Source organism: Crocuta crocuta, unplaced genomic scaffold (assembly GCF_008692635.1).
Source record: "Crocuta crocuta isolate KB4526 unplaced genomic scaffold, BGI_CrCroc_1.0 scaffold248, whole genome shotgun sequence".
Taxonomy (NCBI): domain Eukaryota; kingdom Metazoa; phylum Chordata; class Mammalia; order Carnivora; family Hyaenidae; genus Crocuta; species Crocuta crocuta.
The window spans coordinates 4,977,592-5,003,381 of NW_027532409.1; the positions used below are offsets into that span (position 1 = coordinate 4,977,592).

The following is a 25,790-nucleotide window of genomic DNA, read 5'->3' on the forward strand; positions in this document are numbered from 1 at the left end:
TCAGCCGACATGATGCAGACCGGCAGAACCGGGAAGTCGGAGCACATGCCCCAGAAGATTACATTTTAAACAAGATTCCAGATGATTCTTCTTGGCAGCTAGGTTTAAGGCTCCCTGCAGTCTGTCTCTTCCAACTTTTATTTTATGCATGCTACTTTTCTAACCTGACATTCCTTCACCTGGCTAACTCAGACCCAAGGATGGTCGGAGAGCCATGTACCTGAGGTTGAGCGGTGTCTAATCTCCCCCACTGGCTTCCTCACCACCCAGAACACATGGGAAGACCCTGCTCCCCACTCCCATAGTGCCTCACGCTTGCCTCACCCTTTACCCTGTAACATAAATAGAGGCTTCTAGGTCTCCCTAGCTGGGCTGTGGGCTTGTTCACTTTCCATCCACAGGACCAAGCCTGGCACAAGGCAGAGGCAAGTGGCTTGTTAACAAAAGAATGAACGAAGCCTCACTGACCTACCTTTTGGGCTCCTCTCCAGAGAACCAGACCCTCTACATGTGAGTCGAACTGCAATATAAGCGTCTGGGACCTCATGTGAGAGGTGGTGTATTTTCCCGGGGCTAGTGCCATCGGGATTATAACTGAGGGTCAGGTGAACAGGCCACTGTGATAAGCAGCGACTGTCCTATCTCTTTGGTAGCTCTTTTTATGACCCAGCCTGTCCATACACGGGGTCCCGGTCTACACTGGGCTTCACACCCACAAAAGCTAATTAACTGGCATCCTACATGTAAACATGAAAACCACGCGAGGTAGAGATGACTGTTTTTGAAAGGAGACTACACAGCAGCTATATTATCATTTATTAAGCCATCCCATGCTAGGCCACGTAGGATGCTCACGATCCTTATTCTTCACAAAACTCTGAGAAACGTTTCATCAGGCTTGTTGATTGAAGAGGAACTCAACATCCAGAGAGGGTAACTTGCCCAAGGCTACCTGCTAGTTTGGGGGTACAGCTGGGATTTGAAGCCGGCCCTTCCTCCCCAAAGACCACCTTTCCTCCCCTGCTCTGGGTTACCTCTGGATGTCAGCCAGAAGACCACTGGAGCCACTTTGGTGTGGGATGGGAAGGAGCACAGGAAGCACACCTAGGCTCAAATTCTGCTTTTGTCATTTATTTGCTACAGGTATTCGGTAATTAAACTCTCTAAGACTCATCTCTAAAAATAAGGTAAAAATGCCTAATTCGAAAGTATGCACACCTGTAAAGCCCTAAGTCTATCAGCAGATGCCGAATAAATGTGAGCTGGCCATGAGCCCGTGTTCCCTCTTCCTCCCCACAAAAGAGCAGTTTCTTCGAGGAAGGCAAATAGATCCTATTTCACAGTCTTCCTCGCTGGCAAACAAGTAGGCTGTGCTCTCCTTGGGAAAGGCCCGTGGGGAAATCCTTAATGTGACTGGGACCAGTTAGCAAGCCAGATGTGCAAAACTCAAAATCCTCCCCTCAAGCCTGATGAAAGGAACCTACACACATTGCATATTTCAGCATCCCTACATTTTGTCATCTGAGGTCAGGAAAGAGACAAGCAGCTGCAGGGAGAGAAAAGGAATTGATCCAGAATCTGTTCAATTATGAGGTTTTCAAATAGCAACAAAAATACCAGCAAGACATTTCGGTCCTTGATTAACACAGAGTGCCTGTCAGTACATGACTTAATGCTATTCTTAACATTAAATACCGCTTTTGCTCCTCACTTGCTCATGGCTCTGACCGCTGTGGGCAACCCTTTGTGATTTCCAAACTTGGGGAATATGAAAAAGGGAGAAATCTTTGACTTCTCTGTTTACAGACGACCTGGAGACACAGCGACATGGGGCTCCCTGGTATGTCCTCTCTGGGCAAGGTTTTTGTCTTACATTCCACGTAGGATTGACATGCTTACAGTCTACCTCTATGAATGGCAGATTCGGGGAGGGAAAACATTTCTTTAGGAAAATACTTTAAGAAAAGGAACACAAATAGGAAACCCATCTTCACCCCAGCCACTGATATTAAGGAAGCAGACACTGCTAGGTGCTTGATCTGTATTAATTCATTTAATCCTCACACAGCACTCTTATGAGATAGATTCCAATATCATCCCAATTTCACATTTGAGGAAATACAGGCTCAGAGAGGTTAAGAAACTTTCTTGAAGTCACACAGCTAGTAAACGACAAGACTAAGATACCAACATAAGTCTTGTCTTAACCCAAGGCTTGCAATCTCATTCACATCACAACAACTAGCTATACATGCCTTAGGGCCCATGGTCCCCTCTGCTACCCCCTTCCTGGTATAAGAAAGAAATACTATGTATCTTTTAAGGAACACTCGTCGCTTTCAAGGAACACTCAAATGCCATCTCTTCCCTCTCTTTTTTTAAAATTTAAATTTTAGCTAACATACAGTGCAATATTGGTTTCGGAAGGAGAATTCAGTGATTACCATCTCTTCTCTTAAGTGTTCCCAGAATCCCTAGAATGCTTCTTCCTCTAGGCTTCTACAACCTTGAGTGTAACAAGTATTAGTGTAGTGTGATGTCTGGAGTCCTTTTAAAAATAATAATCTAGAATAAGCTGACATTTCTCAAGCACCCACACTATGGCAAACCTGCATAAGCCAGCCCATCTCACAGCGGTCATTCTCACACTAACCCAAGGAGGTTGGCATTAACCCTATTCTCATAGATGAATAAGCACATATGTTTTAGTTTTTTTAAGTTTATCTATTTTGAGAGAGAGAGACAGAGAGAGAGAGAGAGAGAGAGAGAGAGAGAGAGAAAAGGGAAGAGAGGATCCCAAGCAGGTTCCATGCTGTCAACACAGAGCCCAACGCCCAATCTACTCAGGATATCATGACCTGAGTAGAAATCGAGAGTCAGATCCTTACCTGACTGAGCCACCCAGGTGCCCCACAAATATGTTTTATTTTTTTATTTTTATTTTTTATGTTTTATTTATTTCTAGGAGAGAGAGAGAGACAGCGTGAGCAGGGGAGGGTCAGAGAGAGAGGGAGTCACAGACTGAAACAGGCTCCAGGCTCTGAGCTGGCAGTCAGCACAGAGCCCGACGTGGGGCCCGAACCCACGAACCGCGAGATCATGACCTAAGCGAAAGTCGGACGCTTAATGTCCAAAGCCACCCAGGCGCCCCCCCACAAATATGTTTTAAACACTACTATGGGACAGAGGCTGACTGGCCTTGCGGGAGAACCGTAAATTGGTTAACATGGGAAGAATCCCTTGAATTCTGCAATGCTCCTAACTACTGGTATATACCTCAATCCTGACTGTCAATGGCTAATGCTACACTGGTGTTAAATAAATTCATTTATTCATTCAACCAATATTTACTGAGCACCTCCCATGAGCGAGCCCCATGACAGGCACTAGAAATGACTAGACACAATCTCACGGAGTCATTTTGTAATTTGCTCCTAATAGCTTGGGCAATTTGAAAGGATAAGTAAGAGTCCCACTATCACAACGACCTGCCCTGGGGCAAAGCACCCAGATTAGAACCAAGGTCTTCTGATGAAGAGCTCATTTAACCAGCAAAGCAATCCAGAGAAGAGCAAGCTAGCCTGGATGCAGAAGGGCAAATATCGATGGCGTGACTTCATGAAATGAGTGTGACATTTGTGATCAGAAGCTGGGGGTCTGTCTTAGACACTTGCCCAGCATAAGACTTGAAGTCATGATTTCCTTGAGTCTTATAATTTCCTCATTTTCAGAATGAGAGAAAACACCCACCTTGTGGGGTAGCTGTCAAGACTCAAACACGTTCAGATGTGCAGACACTCCCACATACTGGATATGGGTAATAACAGATGGTAGGCTGAAATTCTGGTGCCATTGGTTTTTAGACTCTGCCCTTGTCTCCCACCTCAAGTGCCTTCCTCGCTAAGCATTCCTGTTCTCCTGTACCCTTCAATAATGAAGTAAATCTTGCTAAGATGATTTTTTGGTAAATACATATGAAACTGCTTTATTCCCCAGGATTATTTCCCCCTTCCATAAACTGTAAATTTACAGTTGAGGGATGAGGGTGTCTCTCTCGCTTGGGTGGTGGCGTGCAAGCCAGACTTTGAGAGGACAGGATGGCTGAAAGTCGAAGGCAGAGAGACTTATTAAGGCTGCAGTGATAGCTAGCAGAGGTGAGGAGGGCAGAGTCAGCAGCACTGGAAGGGACTGAATAAGGGAGAGTTTATAGGAACTCATGATCAATTACATGTGGGGACTATGAGAGTTAAGCATGGCGCGTGGATCTCTGTCTTGGGTAGCAGGGTGGAAAGTGGTGCCATGAGCATTAATGGGACAGGAAAAGCAGAAGAGCCCTGGGCAGTGAAGGAAGGAAGGAGTATGGTTTAGAATGAGCTGCACTGGCCTGTCTGATGGAGCTGTCTGCTGGATAATTAGCTGGGCTGACTAGAGCTTGGGACAGATGGTGAAGATTTGGGGATCAACAGCAAAGAGATGTAGGGTAAAGTTGTTGAAAGTAGTTGAAATCAAGGAGAGTATGTACAGTAAAACACACACACACACACACACACACACACACACACACACAAACTGGGGGAAGACCCCACCGATCCGTGCAAAAATGAATACTCAAGGGACANGAAAAGGATGAGATCGAATACCAGGGAAGAGCAGCAGCCTCCCTCAGGATTTTGTTCCTGTCTTTGTTAAATTTTGAACATACCAGGAGCCCCGATAAAAAGTGGCCTCAAACGATACCATGCCATTGCCATGGCCTACTGTGGAGGCATTAAAAATGTGTCTTTTTCACTTACCCTGGCTAAACTCTGTTCTCTTCTGACTGGAGAAAAAGTTTTGCTGCTCCCCCCTTCCAAACGCTGCTAGGTGGCAGGAGCTCTGGTCTGCATTTTCTCACTGGATGGGAGTCGGAAAAGCACCAGGCACCCACACACTTCCGGACATGTGGAGTCCACCAGCATCACTTACAGTTCTTTGCAGATGACAGAAAAGTATTCTTTAAAGCACTGACCTGTTAGCAAGTGTTGTCACTTTTGATGGGGTGGAATGTGTGCATCTGCCTAGCGTGCACACTGCACCCCCCCACACGGCTCCGCAGCTCACCCCCTTAGAGTTTCTAACAGCCTCCAGGGGAACCATGTTAAAACAGCGCAATTAACTAGAACTGCTACAAACTCAATAGCTCACCTACCTAATGAAGCAATACAAGGGAAATTGGACCTATTTTAATAAGAATTTTTAAAGAGACAAGAAGTAAAGGTCAAATGCCATTTCTGGATCCCAGCTCTTTTCTTCTTCCCTCCCATTCTGAAGCAGTTAATACCAAGCAGACTACGCATACTGTGCTAATCCTTATAAAACCAAGGAGGCAGCCCATCATGCTATTATACCCAAGGGCAAATTTTTTCTTTCTAACCCATCCCCCCAAGCTAAGTGCCTCCCCTGATCTATTCCTGAAGGTTTTATTATGCAAACCTGAAAGGATTTCAATTACAATAATTCTTGTCCTTCTCCAGCCCAACTCACAGAAGCGGAACTAAATTACCAGCAATTCTAGGGCTTAAGGGTGGTTTTGCTTCTTACCTTCTCTCTAGAGTCACCTTAATCTAGAGATTCTCTTCCCACAACGCCTTCCGTCAGCTTGGGGAACACAGCTGTTTTACGCCAACCCACTAGTAAGCGCATCTGGACGTCTGATGGATTGGCTCCTTGAGAATCCGCCTGTCCATCTCCCACCCGCTCTCCTGGAGCCATTACACAGCAGGCAGTAAAATCCACTCATCCTCACGCTCCTTCCCACTCCAGCCAGGTGTGGGCCACCAGGCTTCCCAGTGACCTCTCAGGGGGATGGGTGCTGGGGAGTGGGGGTGGGGGGCAAAGGCAGAACCAGAGGCAGGTTTTAAGGGTGAGAACCCATACTTCTTACTATGCCACTCTATTATGGGGTCTACACTAAGTTTATGTGTGTCACCTCACCGGACCCCCACAAATACCCCATGTGGTGGATCCAGCATTTCACAGATGGGGCAACTAAAGCTCAGCGGGGTTAGGGAGATGGCGTGGTTGATAAGCAGTGGCTCCCTCTGTACCACGCCAGGCGCCACTGCTGCCCTAAGAGTCTGGGAAAGGTGCAGAGAGGTGCTGAGTGAGGAGGCTGGACCAGGATGAACATAAAGCAGCTAACTCTCACATGTGACAAGTCCCTGGGGTGTGACTGGAAAGGGAGGAGCACAGGGCAGCCCTCCAGAGGCTCTGGCTCACAAGCTGATGCCCAGCCTGTAGTGCTTAATTAGGAGTGGCTGGTTTATCAAAAGAAGCTTGTCACAGGGTGGCCTCACTTATATAAGGACGTTCTATCCAGAACATGTGTTAGGTCCTAAGAATAAAACTTATTTTACCAGAAAAAATGAGTTTATTCAGAAATAGTAGAGAATTGCAATTCAAGCCAATTGAGCTATGGCAAAACTACAGGCAAGTCCAGAGAACAGAGGAGGAACGCTCCTTTATGGGGGCAGAAGGGGGACTCTGAGGGGCTGTTATAAACCAAAAGTCCACCAGAATAAAATAGGAGTTTGAAATGTAGTGGCTTTTCAGTGACTGGGCTCTTGCTGGGCAAGGAGAAAATCTTTCTTCCTCCTGATGGGGTAGTAACAACGTACAGGCTGTCGTCCTGTGGGGAGCGCAAGACAGGTCTCTTCCTGTTGGGGGCTGCCGTTGATGAGGACTGAGGGGCTGTGGGAGCCTCACTCCATTTTAAATGAGATTTTCGTTATTCGATTTCAGACATGGCTCGTAAGGCCACGGCTCTAAAGGGGAGCTTCCGCCATAATTTCAAAACCAATGAAACAAAGTAAAGCCCATGGCTAGCAACTCATTTGCTCTTACATCCAAATAAGGTGGGTGACAGACCACTCAGCAGGTGTATGACCGACCATCAACCTAGTGAAGTCCACTGCACGGCCTTCCACGTTGCCGGGTTCTGGGAGAGCCCAAACTTCCAGGTCTGTTCTTACTGATGAGCCCATTGGGAGAAGTGGTTGTTCATTCACGCGGTCAGTAAAATGTACTGTGCACCCACTGCATGCTGAGCACCAGGCTCAGCTCTGGCACCCAGAGCTGGCAAGGCCAATGGTTCCATAACCTTAGGGCTACGAAGGCAGAGTCCTGGGACCAAGACTCCATGTAGCAGGAAGCTCGATTCTCATCTAGGGGCTCATCATATGCTTCTCTGAGAAAGTGACCTCAAAATTAAGGGCCTGGAGCATGACTAAAAGGTATCCAGATGGACAGGCCAGAGAAAACTGTTGCAGATGGAGGGAAGAGGACAGTAGAAGCCTGGGGGCAAGAATGAGCTGGGCCTGTCTGCAAATACTTACCGCTGGCGGTCCGAGGCTGCTGTGTTCTAGCTCACCACACAGACCGGCCCACTTGCATCAGGAGGGCCAGCACAGGGAGACGAGCCCAGAGGACAGGACAGGACAAAGAAACCTTGCCCGATGTGCACCTGCCCTGCCTCTATTCTCACACTCCCATCGGGGCTCGGGGGCCAGTTTGCCGGGAGCAGCAGCAGCTAGCGGGGGCGGGAGGGGGCCCAGGCCTGCGTTTTCTCCTTGGGACTCACTTCCTCTCTCTGGGTGCTGGTGTATTCAGAATGCAGAGTTCATCCTCACCAGCCATTACTGTCCAAAACATGCCTTCCAGGAGCTGTGGTACCAAGCCATTGCCCTCACTAATATAATGTTATCACATTTCTAATGCGGGTACTCTAAAGCAAATGTACTGTTACCGGCACGCCACTGGGCACATTTTTCAGAAGGAAAACAGCTGCTCACTGAATCTGTCACTCTTGCTCTTCTCAGTACCATGCACCCAGAGTGAGAGCCTGCTAAGGCTCCTTCTCAGCCCTTTTTTTTTTTTATTTTTTTTATTTTTTTAAATGTTTATTTATTTTTGAGAGAGAGAGAGAGAGGGAGGGAGCATGAGCAAGCAGGAGAAGGGCAGAGAGAGAAGGAGACAGAATCTGAAGCAGGCCCCAGGCTCTGAGCTGTCAGCACAGAGCCCGATCCGGGGCTCGAACTCACGAACTGCAAGATCATGACCTGAGGGAAAGTCGGACGCTTAACCGACAGAGCCACTCAGGCACCCCTTTCCCTGCACTTTCCTCAAGCATATGCTCAAGGCGCAGCATCGGGTCTCCGCAGAGCCCAGCAGGCCAGCCACGGCATGGTTCCAAGGACTTTTCTGGATCACAGGACAGAGCCTGGGCAGCTAGAGTCTGTGCCTCAGAACCTTAAGCTACAGACACAGAGCTTCCAGTTCACTAGGCTGGTTTCCTCGTTTTATAGACCGGAAGGGAAAATGCAGTCCAGAGAAGTTAAGTAAAAGGTCTGATGTTACACAGCCAGTGCGCTGTGGAATCACGGGTCGGTTCCTGTCTCAGCGGATCTACTTCGTAGGCTGTGAGGCCTAAACAAGGCAGCCCTCACCCAGCAATGCCAGAAACATGGGAGGCGTTCAGTGAGAGGTCAGTCTCTGAGTTCAGTAAGGTGACCGACTGCCAAACTTTGTCTCTTAGATCTCCAAAACAACCCATTCTCTTTCCCGGGGCCGCATTTTGCTGAATTCCTTCCCACTGAGGAAAGAAATCAGACCGGCAGTGGGGTTAATGTGTTCACGGCTGGTCTCTGGCCACCAAGTGAGAGGAAGTGAACCAAACTCCCTCCTTGTTCTCAGATCTCTGGTCCCGTTCCTTGCCCTGTCAGATCCACCCCCGCCAGGCTTTCTGTTGTCTCTGGAGAGCTGATGTGATCAGAGAGGACACCGCTGCCGCTGGAAGTGACCACTGAAGGGAGTCATGTCACCTTCCCTTTAGCCACTCGGAGTTGGCAGAGACTAAGCCAAGTCCATTTGAGAAGGGACGGACAGGAACTCTCAGGCTTTCAACTAGGAGGGAGAGGAGTGCAAAAGGTCCTGTAGAGGCCACAATTCTCTCAATCACTGACCGAAAACTCCCCCAAACCACAGGACAGATGTGGACTTCTGACAAGACAACTAAATTGGCCAATCCGCTCAGGCGCTTCTCCTCTCTCGCCCGCACCAGCTCCTCGGCCCCCTCTCAGCCACCCCCCCACCCACACTTTAAAATAACCATCCAACCATGTAAATTCCCTGGTGCAAGTGTCTGTTAGTCTCCAGCAGGGCTGTCAATGCTCATAAATCCCTGGCCTTCCAGATTGCACTGCAGCTATTTCCTGGGGGGAGAGGTGCAGCAGGCCACTAGACAATAGCAGGGAGAGATTGGCCGAGCGGTAACTACTCTGGTTACGGCATTGCAATTCATGGCAGCATTTGGCTGGGAGTGTGCATCATCGGGGAGGAGAAACATAAAAAGGGGAGCCTGGGCCGTAAATAGTTTATTTCGGCAATTCCTGACGTTGGCTGAATCATACCTTAATACAGAAATACACGAAGGCACCGCTCTGGAGGTGACATGTGTTGCCACCTCATTACTCTTTTCAAAAGGGTCTTCCATCAGAGAGACACCTCGCTACAAATTATAGTGAAGAAAACAAAAGCCTCATGCACAGACTTATTAATAGGCCAGAAGGAAATGGAACCCCTAGGATTTTAGGAAGCAGAGAACCAATGCAACAGAAGCCATCAGTGATCTGGAGTCTCTGGGTGGCGTTTCCACACAGAGAAAACAGGACGAAAAGAAAAAGGTCGCACTCTTCTGCCGAAAAGTCCGCTCCTCGACGGCACGGCGCTCTCATTTCCCCCATTCCTCTTAAGTACCTATGGTAGGCGAGCTTCTCCAGGGAACCCTACCTTCATGTTCCTTCTCGGTGGTTCCCACTTTCTTGATCTTCCTGGGAGATTTCATAAAGAGGGGAAAGATGGTTCGTAAGCCAAGAATATCAACAAACTTGTGGCAATTGTCCGTGCCCTCAGGTCCGATCATGGCATGGTCCAGCACTTTTAGGGCACTGCTCCGGGAGATCTTCTTTTCCCTGGGAACAAAAGAGGGTTCGCATAAGGCATTTCATGGGAATGTTCTAGTCTCAGAAAAAAAAAAAAATGGTGGGGGGATACTGCACTACCCATTATAAAGGGGGGAAAAAGAAAGAAAAAGCAACTTAAATGTCCACCAATGAGAAAATTGCTGCATAATGGTAGATCTACACAGAATATTACACACTTATTCATAATTTAAAAAGTCTATAATAGAATGAACGAGTTCTTATGGTCAGAATGATAAGCACAAAAGGTAATATTCAAAATTCTATATGAGGCATTACCTCAATTATGTGAAAAATATGCATTAAAAAAGACTAGAAAGAAATAGATCAAAATGCTAACAGAGGTTATTTCAGGGTGGTAGGGTTATGAATCACATTATTCCTTTTCTTTCTTTTTAACAGCTTTATCAAAATATACTTCATATACCATACAATCCACCCATTTAAAATGCACAATTCAATGAACTTTAGTATATTCACAGATACGTGCAACTATCACTATAGTCAATTAAAGAATATTTTTATTATCCCGACATGAAGACCCCTACTTTTTAGCTGTCACCCCCTACCCTCCCCATCCTACCCCAGCAACCACTGACCCATGTTCCGTCTCTATGGCTTTGCCCATTCTGGACATTTCAAGTAAATGGTATTATGCAATATGCGGTCTTTTGTTACTGGTTTCCTTCCCTCAGCATCATGTTTTCAAGACTCATCCATGCTCTAGCAGGTGCCAGTATTTCATTCTTTTCTGTGGCTGAATAGTCCATTGTATGGATGGGCCACAATTTGTCTCTCTCTTCATCCACCAATGAACATTTGATGGGTTTATGAATAGTGCTGTTCAAATATTCATGTACAAGTTTCTGAGTGGACGTGTACGTTTCAATCCTCTTGGGTGACTGTATACCTAGCAGTGGAGCTCGTGGGGCATCTGCTAACTCTATGCTTAACCTTCTGAGGAACCATCAGACTTCTTTCCAAACTGGCTGCACCGTTTGACATTCTCCCCAGGAGTGTGTAAGTGTTCTGACTTCTCCACACCCTTACTAACACTTGTCAGCTGACATGCTGGTGCCAGCCATCCTTATTGGGTGAGAAATGGTATCTCATGGTGGTCTGAATTTGCATTTCCCTGATAACTAATGCTGTCAAGCATCTTTTCATGTGCTTATTGGGCATCTGTGTATCTTCTTCAGAGAAATGTCTATTCAGATCCTTTGACCATTTTTAAATTAGCTTAATTATCTTTATTATTTCGTTCTAAGAGCTCTTTATTCTGCAGATACAAGTCCCTTAACAGATACATGATTTGTAAGCATCTTCTCCTGTTCTCGGGGTTGCCTTTTCAACTTTCTTGATGGCATCCTCTGAAGCACACACATTTCTAATTTTGAGGATGTCCAACTTAACTGGTTCTTTTGCTGCTGTTGTTACCTGCACTTTCGGTGTCCCAGCTAATCCCATGTCAAGAAGATTTACACCTTTGTTTGCTTCTAAGAGTTTAACAGTTTGAGTTCTTTTTTTTTTTTTTAATTTTTAAAAAATGTTTTATTTATTTTTGAGAGAGAGATAGAGACACCATGAGCAGGAGAGGGTCAGAGAGAGAGGGAGACACAGAATCTGAAGACAGGCTCCAGGCTCTGAGCTGTCAGCACAGAACCTCACTCGAACCATGAGATCATGACTTGAGCTGAAGTCGGACGCTTAATCAACTGAGCTACTCAGGCGCCCCTTAACAGTTTAAGTTCTGATATTCAGTTCTTCCACTCGTTTTCAGTTAATTTCTGTATATAGTGTAAAGTAATGCTACAACTTCATTTATATGTGGATATCCAATCACCCCGGCACCCTTTGTTGAAGATTATTCTTTCCCCGGTCATGTTCTTGGCATTCTTGTTGCAAATCATCTGACCACAGCCACAGTTTTATTTCTGGATTCTCAATTATATTCTGTTAATTTATTCCAGCAACACACTGTCTTGATTACCACTGCTTTGTAGTAAGTTTTGAAATTGGCAATCCTACATTGTTCTTAGTTTTTCAAGACTGTTTGGCTATTCTAGGTCCCTTACAATCGATTCCACATGAATTTTAGGATCAGCTTATCAATTTCTACAATGAAGTCAGCTGGCATTTTGATAGGGATCATGCTGGATCCATAGATCTTTGGGGGAGGACTGCCATCCTCCATTTCTTAGCTCTTCTCTAATTTCTTTCAACAACGTTTTGTAGTTTCCAGGGTATAAATTTTGAACTTCTTTTGTTAAATGTATTCCTAGGTATCATATCCTTGATGCTGGTGTAAATGGAAGTCTCTTCACAGTCTCATTTTTTGGATTATTCATTGTAAGAGTACAGAAATAGGACTGATTTTTGTAACCTAATCTTTATAGTATTCTGCAACCTTGTTGAACTCACTTATTAGTTCTAACAATGTTCTGGTGGCTTCTTTAGGATTGTCTACGGACAAGATAACGTCATTTGCAAACAGACAGTTTTACTTCCTCCTTTCCAATCTGGATGCCTTTTATTTCCTTTCCTTACCTAACACCCTGGCTGGAACCTCCAGTCCAATGCTGAATGTACCTGGTGAAATGGTGTCTGGTTGCTGATCTGGGCTCATCTTTTACCACTAAGTGTGATGTTGGCTATGGGTTTTTTGTAGCTGCTCCATATCAAAGGTGGAATAAATTCCTTTCTATTCCTGGTTTAGGTATTTTTATCATGAAAGATATTAGGTTTTTCCAAATGCTTTTTGCATCTTATTATTTCTGTTTCTATTTTTCATGTTTCTTTCAGTTTTCCATAATGAACGTGCATTACTTTGAGAATTACGGGCATTAAATTATTTTCAAGGAAAAATACAAATGATTTTCCCCCTCAAGTCCAAAGGTCGTAAAATAATTATGCCACTGTCTACTGCTCTTGCAAATAGCTTTCTAAGGAGTATAATTTTCTATAACCTTACAGCGTTTTCTTTAACACTCTATGAGATCGAGAGCAACAAGTCAGTCATTTCATATCTTGGTACACCTGGTAAATCAACCAACCAATCCAATATTCAATATTTACTGAGCACTTACTTAGTACTGTGATAGACATAAGAGAAAAACAAAAATTAAGACACGGCTTCTGCTTTCAAAAACATGTAAATCTATTTAGGGAGACTAAATTAATATGAAATAATCAGGTAAAAGTATAAGTCAGCAAATAACTTTTCCCCCCAATCTACGAACATTTACCGGAAACGTCTCATGTGACCAGGACAGATCGAGTCCAAGTCCTCATGGAGCTGACATTCTTACTGCAGGACATACGGAAAATTGAGGCACTTAATAGTGTTAAGTGTCGTGGAAATAATGCACTGTAGAAGAATGAATGAACGGAGAGGATATTTTGAGTTAGGTTACTAAAGAAAGCCTCATTAGGGGTAACATTTATATTGAGATCTGAGTGTTGAGATGAATTGGTCTTGTACGTTTTACAGGCAAAAACATGAAAGGCAGAAGGAACAGCAAGTGCAAAGGCCCTAAGGTGGAAATGGGTCGGCATGGGCCAAGAACAGACAGAGACGGGCATTTCTGAAGCATAAAGGAACAGTATTCCTGGCTCAGATCTGAGGGGAAACATGGGCTACATCAAAGGCCATGCCATCTTGTCCTATAGGACACAATAAGGCCTCCGAGTAAAGAGCTGGCTCTAGGAGTTAAGACGATAGAATTCACCATGTTTGTTCTGAGACTGTTATGTGTTAGTTACTTTAGAGGGAGAGAGAAATTATGTATATTTGGGGGATTATAGAAAAGGTAGATATGTATGTAAATATTTGAAAGCAGGTGAGAGAGTAAGAGGGATGACTGTGGGTTATTCCTAGTAAAGGCTGGAGAAGGAAGTCCATCAGCTTCAGGGGAAAACAAGGGAAAAATTTTAAAAAATCATTATTTTTAAGAACATGGACAGTTCAGTCATGTTTTTAAGGTGTCAAGAAGCCAATGGTGATGAGGATACTAAAGATATAAAAGGGAAGGATGGACAGATGGAGTCAGGTGAGAGGAGGCGAGGCCGGACCAAAAAGGTGGTATTAACATAACCCAAAGCCCTTCACCCAGTTTCTCGCCTGAAAGCCAAAGAAAAGGAATCAGAAAGAACCTCCCTTGATAGTCTTTTGCAGAGGAAACACTATTAAGACATTGCATTGTTGGGGCACCTGGGTGGCTCAGTTGGTTAAGCATTCGACTTCAGCTCAGGTCATGATCTCACAGACTGTGAGTTTGAGCCCCACGTCGGGCTCTGTGCTGACAGCTCAGAGCCTGGAGCCTGCTTCAGATCCCCTGTCTCCCTCTGTCTCTGCCCCTTCCCCACTCATACACTGTCTCTCTCTCCTTCAAAAATAAATAAACATTAAAAAAAAAAAAAGACATTGCATTATTTAAGGGCTAATGATGACAGAGCATGCCTATCCTAGGTCAGACCAGCCAGGCAACTTGGGGCCCATTGAGTTCAGAGAAGGAGAGTAGGTAAAAAGCTTGCTGATGGAGGCCCTTGGGGCTGGCCCATCCTGGCTCACCTGAGACTGTTCCATTTCTAGCACTGACGGCACTCCATCCCGGGAAACCTCTCCATCCCAGGCAACCCAAGACGGCCGGACATCTTACTTGGTGCTACCTCAAAAGACCACAGTGTACTGTGAATATTCCTACCTTGATTCCCCTGGCCACAGAATTAATCAAAACAACTGACAGGTACTTACATTTCACATTCAGCACCACTACTGAGTTTAAAAGAAAATGGCTACTACTGAGGATGTGCCTTCACGCAGCAGGCATGGCACTAGCTGCTAAGAATGACACGCTCCTTGTCTTTAAGCAATGTCGGGACACTTAAATAAAAATAATTTCAAAAGCCCAAAGCAGTAGAAATTAAGTCCCAGGAGGTGCAAGGTGGAGATAATTAATTTCATCTGGGAGAAGTCAGGGGAGGTGTCAAACGGACAGTAACATCTGAACTGAGTCTGAAGAGGGAGCGTTTGCCGGGTGGAGAGGGTGGGCAGCGCCACGCGTGGCAGTGTGCAGAAACAGCACGCGCCAAGGTACCGCAGGCAGCAAGAGCTTGCCACTTAGGGGACCAGAGGTAGCCATGCACGACCTGGGTTGGAAGATGACTAAGGAGAGACAGACAGAGGTCATGACAGGCTCCAGATGTGCTGCTGGGTCCCCAGGCTCCAGGCCATAGATGTTGAGAAGCCATGAAATGTCAGAAAAAAGGAGGACACTGGATGGACACACTCGAGCAGGCTAACTCGGGCAGCAGTGTGATGAAGGGGCCGAAGAGACAGAGCTTGGGGGGCAGGGAGGTCAGTTAGGAGCCCCCGACAAGCATGTAAGTGAAAAATGACGAAGAGCTCTGAGTACCATACTGGTACAAAAAAGGCACACTTGTGATACATGAAATCTTAAGCATCAGGAGCAGGGTAAACAGGGTTCCACATTCAGCAGGAAAGGTTTTTTTTTTTTTTGCACCAAGCTAAGTCTATCAGGAAACTAGACAAATAATGTATTTGTTTTCACTGTAGCTGGATTTAAGCATCATACTTTACAAACCTGAATTTGCAAAGGTCATGACTAGGGCAGATACTGATGGCAGCAGAAATTAGGAAACTGAGACAGAACACCCTCATTGTTCAGTCACTCAGGAAAAGGCCTCCTGCAATGAATGATGGTCATGTTCCAGGGCACCTTCAGTTACCATGCTGCATACGTTTAAACCATTTCACAAATAACACAGAATTGGTGGAAATACTAAAGGTAAAAAGACTCTGATTTAGCCAAGTCCCGCTTTCTCTTTTTTCCTGCCTAAGCAAATTCAACAAACAAAAGATTTAAAAAGTAAAAGCCTTCTTCACAGAGGTAGGGTGAGACACGTTTAAAGGGGGCAGTAATTGCATATTGATCACCATTTAGGCAAGCAGCATGGAGGTGAACTTCGGAATATTCATTGGGCTTAAGTTCAGGCTTTTAGCAATCAATAGCTGTTTGGCCTGACTTTCTTGGGTTGACTTTATTTGAAATATTTATTCTACTGGAGGACAAGTAGTTTATCTTAGTCTTGTCTGGGTTCATCGGGTTGTCGATCACGCCAGGACCAAAGTGAAGGCTAGCCTCTATAAAAGTGGGTGGTTGTGGGAAATGACAGAGTCATCTACGCGCCTCATTCTGCTAAAGTGGACCTTCTGAGGAAGAGGAAGGGATGGGGAGAGGGCAGTTTCCAGTGTTGTTTTAATTAGCTTGTTCTTCTTTATTATACAAGAATGCTTTCACAGTGAGCATTCATTCTGAGTATACTTTTCTTCTGTTCATGTGTTCTTTCATCAGATTATTTATGGGATGCCTCAACAGGTGCCCGATAGAAGTTGAGGACACAGAGGCAGGCGCAGCTCATGTCTGTGAGGGGCTCAGTTCACAGGTGAGACAGATACGCAGACAATGGGTATACCGAGAAAAGCCAAGCACCACAGTGGACGTTTTGGTCTACAAAGCAGAACAGGAATGTGGGAAGGAGGGCTGACTCACAAAGGAAATTATGCTGGGATGGAGCTTCCCTGGATGGCTTTTCTCAGACAGGCAAGAAGGGAGAGGGGATTTCAAGCAGCAGGAGACAACAGCATGCACGAAGACACAAGGAGGTGCAGACGTTCAGGGAAGTGGTGCGTGGAGCGGCTGGAATACAAAGAGGGGCAGCAGCAAAGAAGCCTGCTGACTTTGTGTATGAGAAAGTTCACACTTGCCACACTGGATCGAACAGCATTGGTGGTGGCGGGGCGCAGAAGAAAGGGGGGAGACATACCATAGGCAGAGATAGGCAAAGGAATGACAAAGGACAAAGGAATGACAGACTAGGAGGGGAAAGGACAGAATTCAGATTGAACCTGAGGTGCCTATGAAACATGGCACTGATGCCCAGCTCAAACTTACAGGGCTGAAGTCCAGGAATGATATCAAAAATAGGGGGAAGTTCGGAAGATTAAATCTATAGGCAGTGTCTAAATCAATGGTGTGAATAAGGCTACCCTGAAGGGGAGCAGATAAAAGGGATGGAACCCTGGAGGAAAGTTACTTGAAGGACAAGTAAAAGAGGTAAAGTCCACTCCCTGCCTAACCAAAAGAGACTGATGAATGAAAAAAAAAAAAAAAAAAAAAAAAAGAGGTGACAGGCAGTCTTTAAAAGATACTGTGAACCAGAAACTGATCCCACAAGAAACTTCAATAATGCCATATGAAGTCACTATCATTTGCTTTACAATGTACATGATAAAGTTCACTTCCTTTTAGCTCCCAAAATACAAGATGACTTTCCAGGATCCAGGATTTCTATGAATTAGACCATGAGATCGATGAAACTAAATTCATGGCTGCTCTCCTGCTATAATGCAAAAAAAACCTGGTGCTCTGGGAGATGGTAAGATATTCCACCACTAAAATAGAATAATGGTGGTCATCTACGTTCTAGACACAGTTTTTACAATTTTCCATTTCAATTCTCATCCATTTTTCATAAACTGCTGGTACCAGACACTACTTGACTGCCTGCGCCAGAAAACAAAACAAATATGTGGAAAACAGAGGGTCAGATTTTGGTTTGTGGCACAAAGGTGGGCCAGTTATGCAGAGAAACCTCTCACACCTGGGCTGAGCTGACAGTATCGTAAGATGAACAGTCAGTGACCAAAACCTAGGGCTCTAAAGAGCACTGGCTAGGGGTGCCTGGGTGGCTCAGTTGGTTAAGCGTCCAGCATCGGCTCATGTCATGATCTACAGTTCGTGGGTTCGAGCCTCGCGTCGGGCTCTGTGCTGACAACTAGCTCAGAGCCTGGAGCCTGTTTCAGATTCTGTATCTCCCTCTCTCTCTGACCCTCCCCTGCTCGTGCTGTCTCTCTCTCACTCTCTCAGAAATAAATAGAACATTAAAATAAATAAATAAAATTGTAAAAAAAATAAAAAAATAAAGAGCACCAACTGGCAAACTTTATGTAAAGGGCCAGACAGAAAATACTCTAGGTTTCATGGGCCATTATGATTTCTGTAGCATCTTTTCCTGTGTGTTTGTGTATGTTTTAAAATACATACGACCCTTTAAAGATACGAAAACCACTCTTGGCTGGCTGGTCCTAGGAAAACAGGCCTCAGCCAGATTTGTTCCACAGCCGTTAGTTGCCAACCCCTAATAAAGAGGATCAACAAAGTTCAAATCTGGTTCTTCAAAAATACCAATAAAACTGACAAAAATTTGGCAAGAGTGATCTAAAAAAAGAGAAAAGACACACACACACAAACCAATAACGGGAATGAACAGAAGGAGAAAACACTACAGATACAGCAGATATTAAGACAACAGAGCAGAAGGAATAATTGCATGCCAAAAACTTAAAAACTGGCGAAATGGACAAACTCCTAGAAAAATTTGAATTCCCCCAAATGACTCAACAAAATAAGAAAGGGTCTATAACCATTCAGAAAATGGAATCAGTAGTTTAAATCTCCTCTAAAAGAAAATGTAAAGTCTAGAAGCAATCAGTATTAAGTTCTACCAAACATTCAAGAAGGAAATAATTCCAGTGTTATTTAAACTCTTATAGAAATCAGGAAAATAAGGAATATTATTCAACTCATTTAATAAAGCTAAAACAAAAAAAAATAACCTCTGATACCAAAACCTTTCTCAGAGTAAACTTACAGGCCAATCTTACTCAGGTATAGGTATAAAATTCCTAAATAAAATACAGAATCCAAGAAAACACACACACACACACACACACACACACACACACAGATGGGCTTCTCCCAGGAATACAAGATTAGTTCAACATCAGAAAATCCATTCATTTTTCCTTTACCATTAAAAAACCACCTCGATAAATGCAGAAAAAGCATTTTAAAAAACTGATTGATTATATAAGATCTGTGACATTAGAAAGAGAAGCCGTTTCCTTAATCTGATAAATGCTATCTCCAAAAAAACTCAAAACAAACATTATACTCAATAAAATATACTCCTTTTAACATCAGGAGTAAGACAAGTTTGCCCTTGATCATTACTCCTTCCTATTCAACACTGCATAAGAAGTCATCACTAGTAATTTTTTAAAAAAATGTTTATTTACTTTTGAGACAGAGAGAGACACACACAGACAGACAGACAGACAGACGTGGGGCTCAAACTCACAAACTGTGAGATGACATGAGCCGAAATCAAGAGTTGAACACTTAACCCACTGAGCCACCTCAGTGCCCCATAGCTATTAAAATTTAAAACACACACACACACACACAAATTATTAAAATGAAATGTGACAGAAAATAATCTTGTTCCCATCTATTAACTTTCTACTCCCTAAAAGAAGCAAATAGCTAGAGGTTTGCTACTAAAAGTTTAACAACTAGCTCCCCAGGAAAGAAGTGATTTGTTGTATTTTCCTACTTACATGGGGTAAATACTCCTACCACAGCTGATTTCAGGTTGCCAATGTGATACCACTAACCATGGGGTTGGAAAGAGAGATGTATAGTCCGCTTTCATGAGCCTATATGAAGTAGCTCAAACATATCACTGTTTATACATCCTTCCACCCACTATAGACCTCAAGCATGGCCATGTGACTTTTTATGGCCAATAAAATCTAAGTGTAAATGACATATGTGTCTTTAGAGGAGAAGTTTTAAGATTTATTGCATTATTCAGTCTTTTCTCTCTGCCACAACAAAGTCATGTCTCAGAGATTGCTATTCCTTTAACGTGAATCCCAAAATAAAGACATGGAGCAAAGCTTCAGATGGCCACGGATGGATGTATCAGGAGTGAAAAATAAACATCTGTCACCGAAAATCCTTGAGATTTCAGAGTTGTTACTGCAACAAAACCAGACTGATACATGACATAGCAAAGTTGCTTAATGTAAGATCAATACATGCAAGTTAATTGTATTACTCTCCACTAGCAAGAAATAGTATGAAAATGTACATTAGAAAGTATTTTAAAAAATACATAATATGCTCTTGGACTTCGACTTTGGGCCAAGATGGAGTAACAGGGACTAAATTTATATCCCCTCTCACACCCAAAACAATGAAAAGACAAAACATACAAAAGCATGGTTTTTGAACACTTGACATCAGGTAGCACGAAGACTGATCCCTGAGAGAGGGAAACACACGCCATGAGCCCAGCGAGCTGCTTGCACAGTTTCCAGGCCTCCGAGCAGGGAGGAGACACAGTGCAGATGAGGGGACACCGATGAAGGCGAGTTCATAGGGCAGAGTACCAGACCCATAGGGCAGCCACTGGGCAGAGCTGCACAGGGATCTGCAGAGGACCCTCTCTGCCAAAGTCCTCAGTTGAGTACTTACCAGAACATGCACGTGAGGAAACTACCCATGGCTAGGAAGGAACCACCTGAGAGAAGAAGGGGGAAACAATGCCCAGGGCTCACCAAGGGCCAGCAATAGTTTGTGATCCCACCAGCGGGAGTGGAAAACCTTTCTGAATTCAGGTGTATCAGGTGGAGCACTAAGGAGGGCACTGTTTCAGTCCTTCAGTCCTGAGGCAAAATCAGCCACAGACTAAAGGTTAGTCTGGTCCCACCTAACAGAGCTTAAAAGTAGGCCTCCAGAGGAGCAAACTACTCCCAGTAACTTCACTCTATCCTAGAACAAAGCTCAATTATATTTATAAGGAGATGGACACACCCACACCCACACACACACCCAGCATCCAACAAGGTAAAAGTTACAGCATCTTAATTTCAGAAAACAATTAACAGGCATTTAAAGATGCAGGAAAACATTAACCATAAAGAGGAGAAAAATAATAAAAATAACAGTGACAATAGAATCAGAAGACAGGACATTAAAAGTTATTATAACTACACTTGATCTAGTCAAGAAGGTAGAAAAAAGCTTCTAGAAACCAGGAAAAGCTAACTAGAAACAGGGAAAATATCTAGAGAAGAAAAATACAATGTCTGGTGAAAAATACACTGGATGAGGAAAAGTACAGAAGAGTGAGCTTGAATACATAACAATAGAAACTATCTAAAATAAAATACGGAAAGAAAAAACAGACTGAAAAAAATTAACAGATTACCAGGGAATTGTGGTTGGACAACTTTAAACAGCCTGATATACATGTAACTGGAGTTCTGGAAAGGAGGATATGGGCAGAAAAAAATATCTGAAAATACAATGATTGAAAAGATTTCCACATTTGATGAGAACTGTAAATCCACAGATCCAAGAAGCTCAATGAACCTCAAACACAAGAGACATGAAGAAAACTATATCAAGGTACATCGTAAGCAAACTATTCAAAATCAGGGAGAGAAGATCATAAAAAGATCCAGAAAAAAAGAGACACATCACACACAGGAAAACTAACACAAGCAACCCAGAAGACAGGAAGCAACACTCTTAAGAGAATTTAAAGAACATCCCCCCCAAACAAGTAACAAAGAATGCTATACCTGGTGAAAATATCATTTTAAGGTGAAGGCAAATATTTTTTCAGACATACCCAAGTTGACAAAAGTCATCACCAGCAGATCAGCAGTACAAGAGATGTCAAATGCAATCGTTTGGAAAGAAAGAAACCGATACAAGATAGAAATCTAAATCTACAGAAGAATGAAGAGCACTGGCAATGGCTAATGTGTTCGTAAGAATAAAATACTTTTTTCTTACTTTAAAAAGTCTCTTTAACACACGATTGATTATTTATGAGGCGCCTTGGGAGTTTAGAGGGTTAAGCATCCAACTCTTGATTTTGGCTCAGGTCATGATCTTTTGGTTTGTGAGATCAAGTCCCACATCAGGCTCTGGGGTGTCAGTGCTTGGGATTCTCTCTCTCTCCGCCACACCCCCTGCTTTTGTGTGCGCATGCATGTGCGTGCACGCGCTCTCTCTCTCAAAAAAATAAACATTAAAAATAAAAAATTAAATAAAAATTAATTATTTAAACAAAAGATAAGCAATATGTATTGGAATTTATAACAACAAAAGCAAACAACAACAAAAGCAAAAAAACCAGGAGGGAGAAATGAAAGTTTACTGTTGCAAAGTTCTTACACTACAGATGAAATAGTATACACTACTTGAAGATGGACTGTGATAAATTAAAGATGTATACTATAAATTTGAAAATAACCACTAAAAAAGCAAAGAAAAAGAGCTAAGAAGCCACCTGAGAAAATAACATGGACTAATACAAAAATGTTAATCTAAAAGAAGGCAGATGAAGCAAAAAATGGGACCAAAAAAAGAGATGAGAAAAACAGAACAACCTGCAAGGGGGTAGATGTAAAGTCAATCATAAACCACCATATCAAGGGTCATATTAAATGTAAATGGCATAAACATCTCAATTAAATGGCAGCAATTGTTATGGGGTAGATAAAGAAGACTCCAATGTACAATGCTCACAAAAAAAGCCACATTTTAAATATAAAGACATAGGGATGTCTGTGTCTGGGTGGCTCAGTTTGTTAAATGACCAACTCTTGATTTAGGCTCAGGTCATGATCTCACGGTTTGTGAGTTCGAGCCCCACGTCAGGATCTGTGCTATTAGTGTGAAGCCTGCCTGGGATTCTCTGTCTCCCTCTCTCTCTGCCCTTCCCCTGCTCTCTCTCTCTCTCAAAATAAATCTACTTCACAAATATAAGTAAAAAAATAAATATAAAGACACATAGGCTTGCAGATGGCTATCTTCTCACCATGTCCTCACAGGGCTCTTTTCTGTGTGCACACCCTCCTAATGTCATCCCTTCCTCTTCTCATAAGACCGCCAGTTCTACTATATTAGTGGCTTATTCTTATGACCCTATTTAACCTTAATTACCATCTTGAAGGCTTCCTTGGGAATTAGGGCATCAACATATGAACAGAGAAGGCCTAAAAATTTGTTTCATGATAGATGGTAAAAGATATACTATGCTTATACTAATCAAGAGAAAGCTGTGGTGGCTATATTAATATCAAACAAAGTAGATTTCAGATCAAATAACATTATCAGGGATAAAGAGAGTCATTTCATAATGATAAAAGACTCAATTAAGCAAAACAGCATATACCCCTAAATGTTTAGCCACCTAAAAGAATTTCAAAATACATAAAGCAGGGTGCCTGGGTGGCTCAGTCGGTTGGGCGGCTGACTTTGGCTCAGGTCATGATCTCATGGTTCATGGGTTCGAGCCCCACGTCTGGCTCTGTGCTGACAGCTAGCTCAGAGCCTGGAGACTGTTTCAGATTCTGTGTCTCCCTCTCTCTCTGACCCTCCCCTGCTCATGCTGTCTCTCTCTCTCAGAAATAAATAAAACGTTAAAAAATTTAAAAAAAAAATACATAAAACAAAAACTGATAAAACTCAAAGGAGAAATAGACATACTCACAATTATAGTCAGAGGTTTCAACACCCCTTTTAATAATAGATAGAATAAGTAGACAGAAATGTTTAAGGATATAGAAGGCTTGAACCTCAGCATTAACCATTTACAGAACATTCTTTCCAAGTGCACAAGGAGTATCAAACAATACAGACTATATTCTGGGCCCAAAACCAGTATTAATAAATTTAAAAGGATTCAAAACATATAAAGTATGTTCTCTGGCCACAATGGTATTAAAGTAGAAATAAAAAACAAAGACATTTGGGAAATCTCCAAATATTTGGAAACTAAATAACACACTTCTAAGTAACTCATGGGCTAAGGATGAAATCAAAAGAAATCAAAGTATTTTGAACCGAAAATACAATATATCAAAATGTGGGGGCACCTAGGTGGCTCAGTCGGCCAAGGGTCTGACTTTTGACTTTGGCTCAGGTCATGCTCTCACAGTTGTGAGATCAAGCCCCGCCTCAGGCTCCGTGCTGAGCGTGGAACCTGCTTAAGATTATCTCTCCCTTTCCTTCTGCTTCCTTCCCCACTCATGCTTATGTGTGCAAACTCTTTCTCTCAAAAAAAAAAAAAAATTAAATAAAAGAAAGTGTATAACAAAGGCATAAAGCAGCAATAAGGGGCAAATTTATAGCATCATATGTTAAAAAAAAGATCTCAAATAAACAGTCTCAAATTCCCATCCTGAGAAATCAGAAAAAGAATAGCAAATTACGCTGCAAGTAATCAAAAGAAAAAAGAAATGATCAGAGCAGAAATCATGGACATAGGGGGAAAAAAACAAACCCAGAGATAAATCAATCAGAAAAACCTGACTCTCTGATAAGATCAACAAAATTGTTAGCCAGACTGATTAGGAAAATAAAGAAGGCATCAATGGCTAACACTGGGAATAAGGGAGGGTACATCACTACAGATTCTATAGATTTAAAAGGATAATAAGGGAATATTCAAGCAACTTTATGCCAATAAGTTTGTCCACTAAAATAAAGTGAATCCTTGAAAGACACTGACTACCTAAGTTTACTCAAATAGAAAAAAATAAAAATCAATGGAACAAATTTAAAAATTATATTTCATCAAAATTTAAAATTTTTCAAAAGACTACTTTATGAAAATGAAAAGGTAAGTTATGGGCTGAAATAAAATATTTGTAAAACATAAACTTGCGTGGCTCAGTTGGTTAAGCATACTACTCTTGATTTCAGCTCAAGTCATGATCTCACGGTTTGTGGAGTCAAGCCCCACATCGAGCTCTGCACTGACAGAGTGGAGCCTGCTTGGGATTCTCTCTCTCCTTCTCTCTCTACTCCTCCCCTGTCTGCACACGAAGGTGTGCTCCTTCTCTCTCAAAATAAACATTGAAAAAAAAATAAAAAAAAAAAAAATTTTTTTAACATGTATCTGACAAAAGATTATATTTATCATATAAAGAACTGTTATAATTCAACAATAAGACAAACAATCTGTCCCCCCCAACCAAAATGGGCAAGAGACTGAACAGACACCACTGAAGAAGACATGATGGTGGCAAATAAATACATGAAAAGGCAACCAACATCATTAGCCACAAGGGAAATGCCAATTTATTTACAAGTTTATTTTTCGAGAGAGAGAGAGCGAGTGAGCATGAGCAAGGGAGTGCGGGGGCGGGGGGGGGGCGCAGAGGATCCAAAGCATGCTCCGTGCTGACAGCAGAGAGCCCAACGTGGGGCCCGAACTCACAAACCATGAGCTCATAACCTGAGCTGGAGTCAGATGCTTAACCAAATGAGCCACGCAGGTGCCCTGGGAAATGCAAATTAAAAGCACAAGACACCTATACATACCCACTCAAATGACTAAAACAAAAAACAGTGACCATACCTAGTATTAGTGAGGGTGTGGAGCAAATGGAAGTTTCATACACTGCTGGTGGCAATAGAAACATGGTATAGTTACGACAATTTTGTAAACAGACTGACAGTGTCTTAAAAAGTTAACCATACACCTATTATATGACCCAGATATGCAACTCATAGGCATTTATCCAAGAGATATTAAAAATACATGCACCCAAAGATACGTACCTGAATATTCATAACATTGTTGATAAGCGAAAAAAACTGGAAGCCCAAATGTCCATCAACAAGTGAATAAGCAATCTGTGAAATATTTATAAAATGGAATGCTACCCAGCAAAGAAAAAGAACTGTTGACACACATGGAATGAATCTCAAAATAATTATAGTTGGTTAAATATGCCAGACCAAAAAAAAGAGTACATACTGAATGACTCCATTTGCATAAAGTTCTAGAAAATGCAAACCAACCTATAATGGTCAGAAAGCA

The 25,790-nt window shown here is 43.0% G+C and overlaps 1 protein-coding gene across 1 annotated transcript in view; it reads right to left on the minus strand.

The window, feature by feature from the left end:
- The window catches only part of CTNNBL1 (catenin beta like 1), a 161,039-nt gene that overhangs the window by 53,145 nt on the left and 82,104 nt on the right, over positions 1-25,790 (minus strand). The window contains exon 11 of the mRNA XM_077778830.1: positions 9,826-10,007. Within this exon, the coding sequence (XP_077634956.1) occupies positions 9,826-10,007 (182 nt within the window). The remainder of the gene's footprint in view (positions 1-9,825; positions 10,008-25,790) is intronic.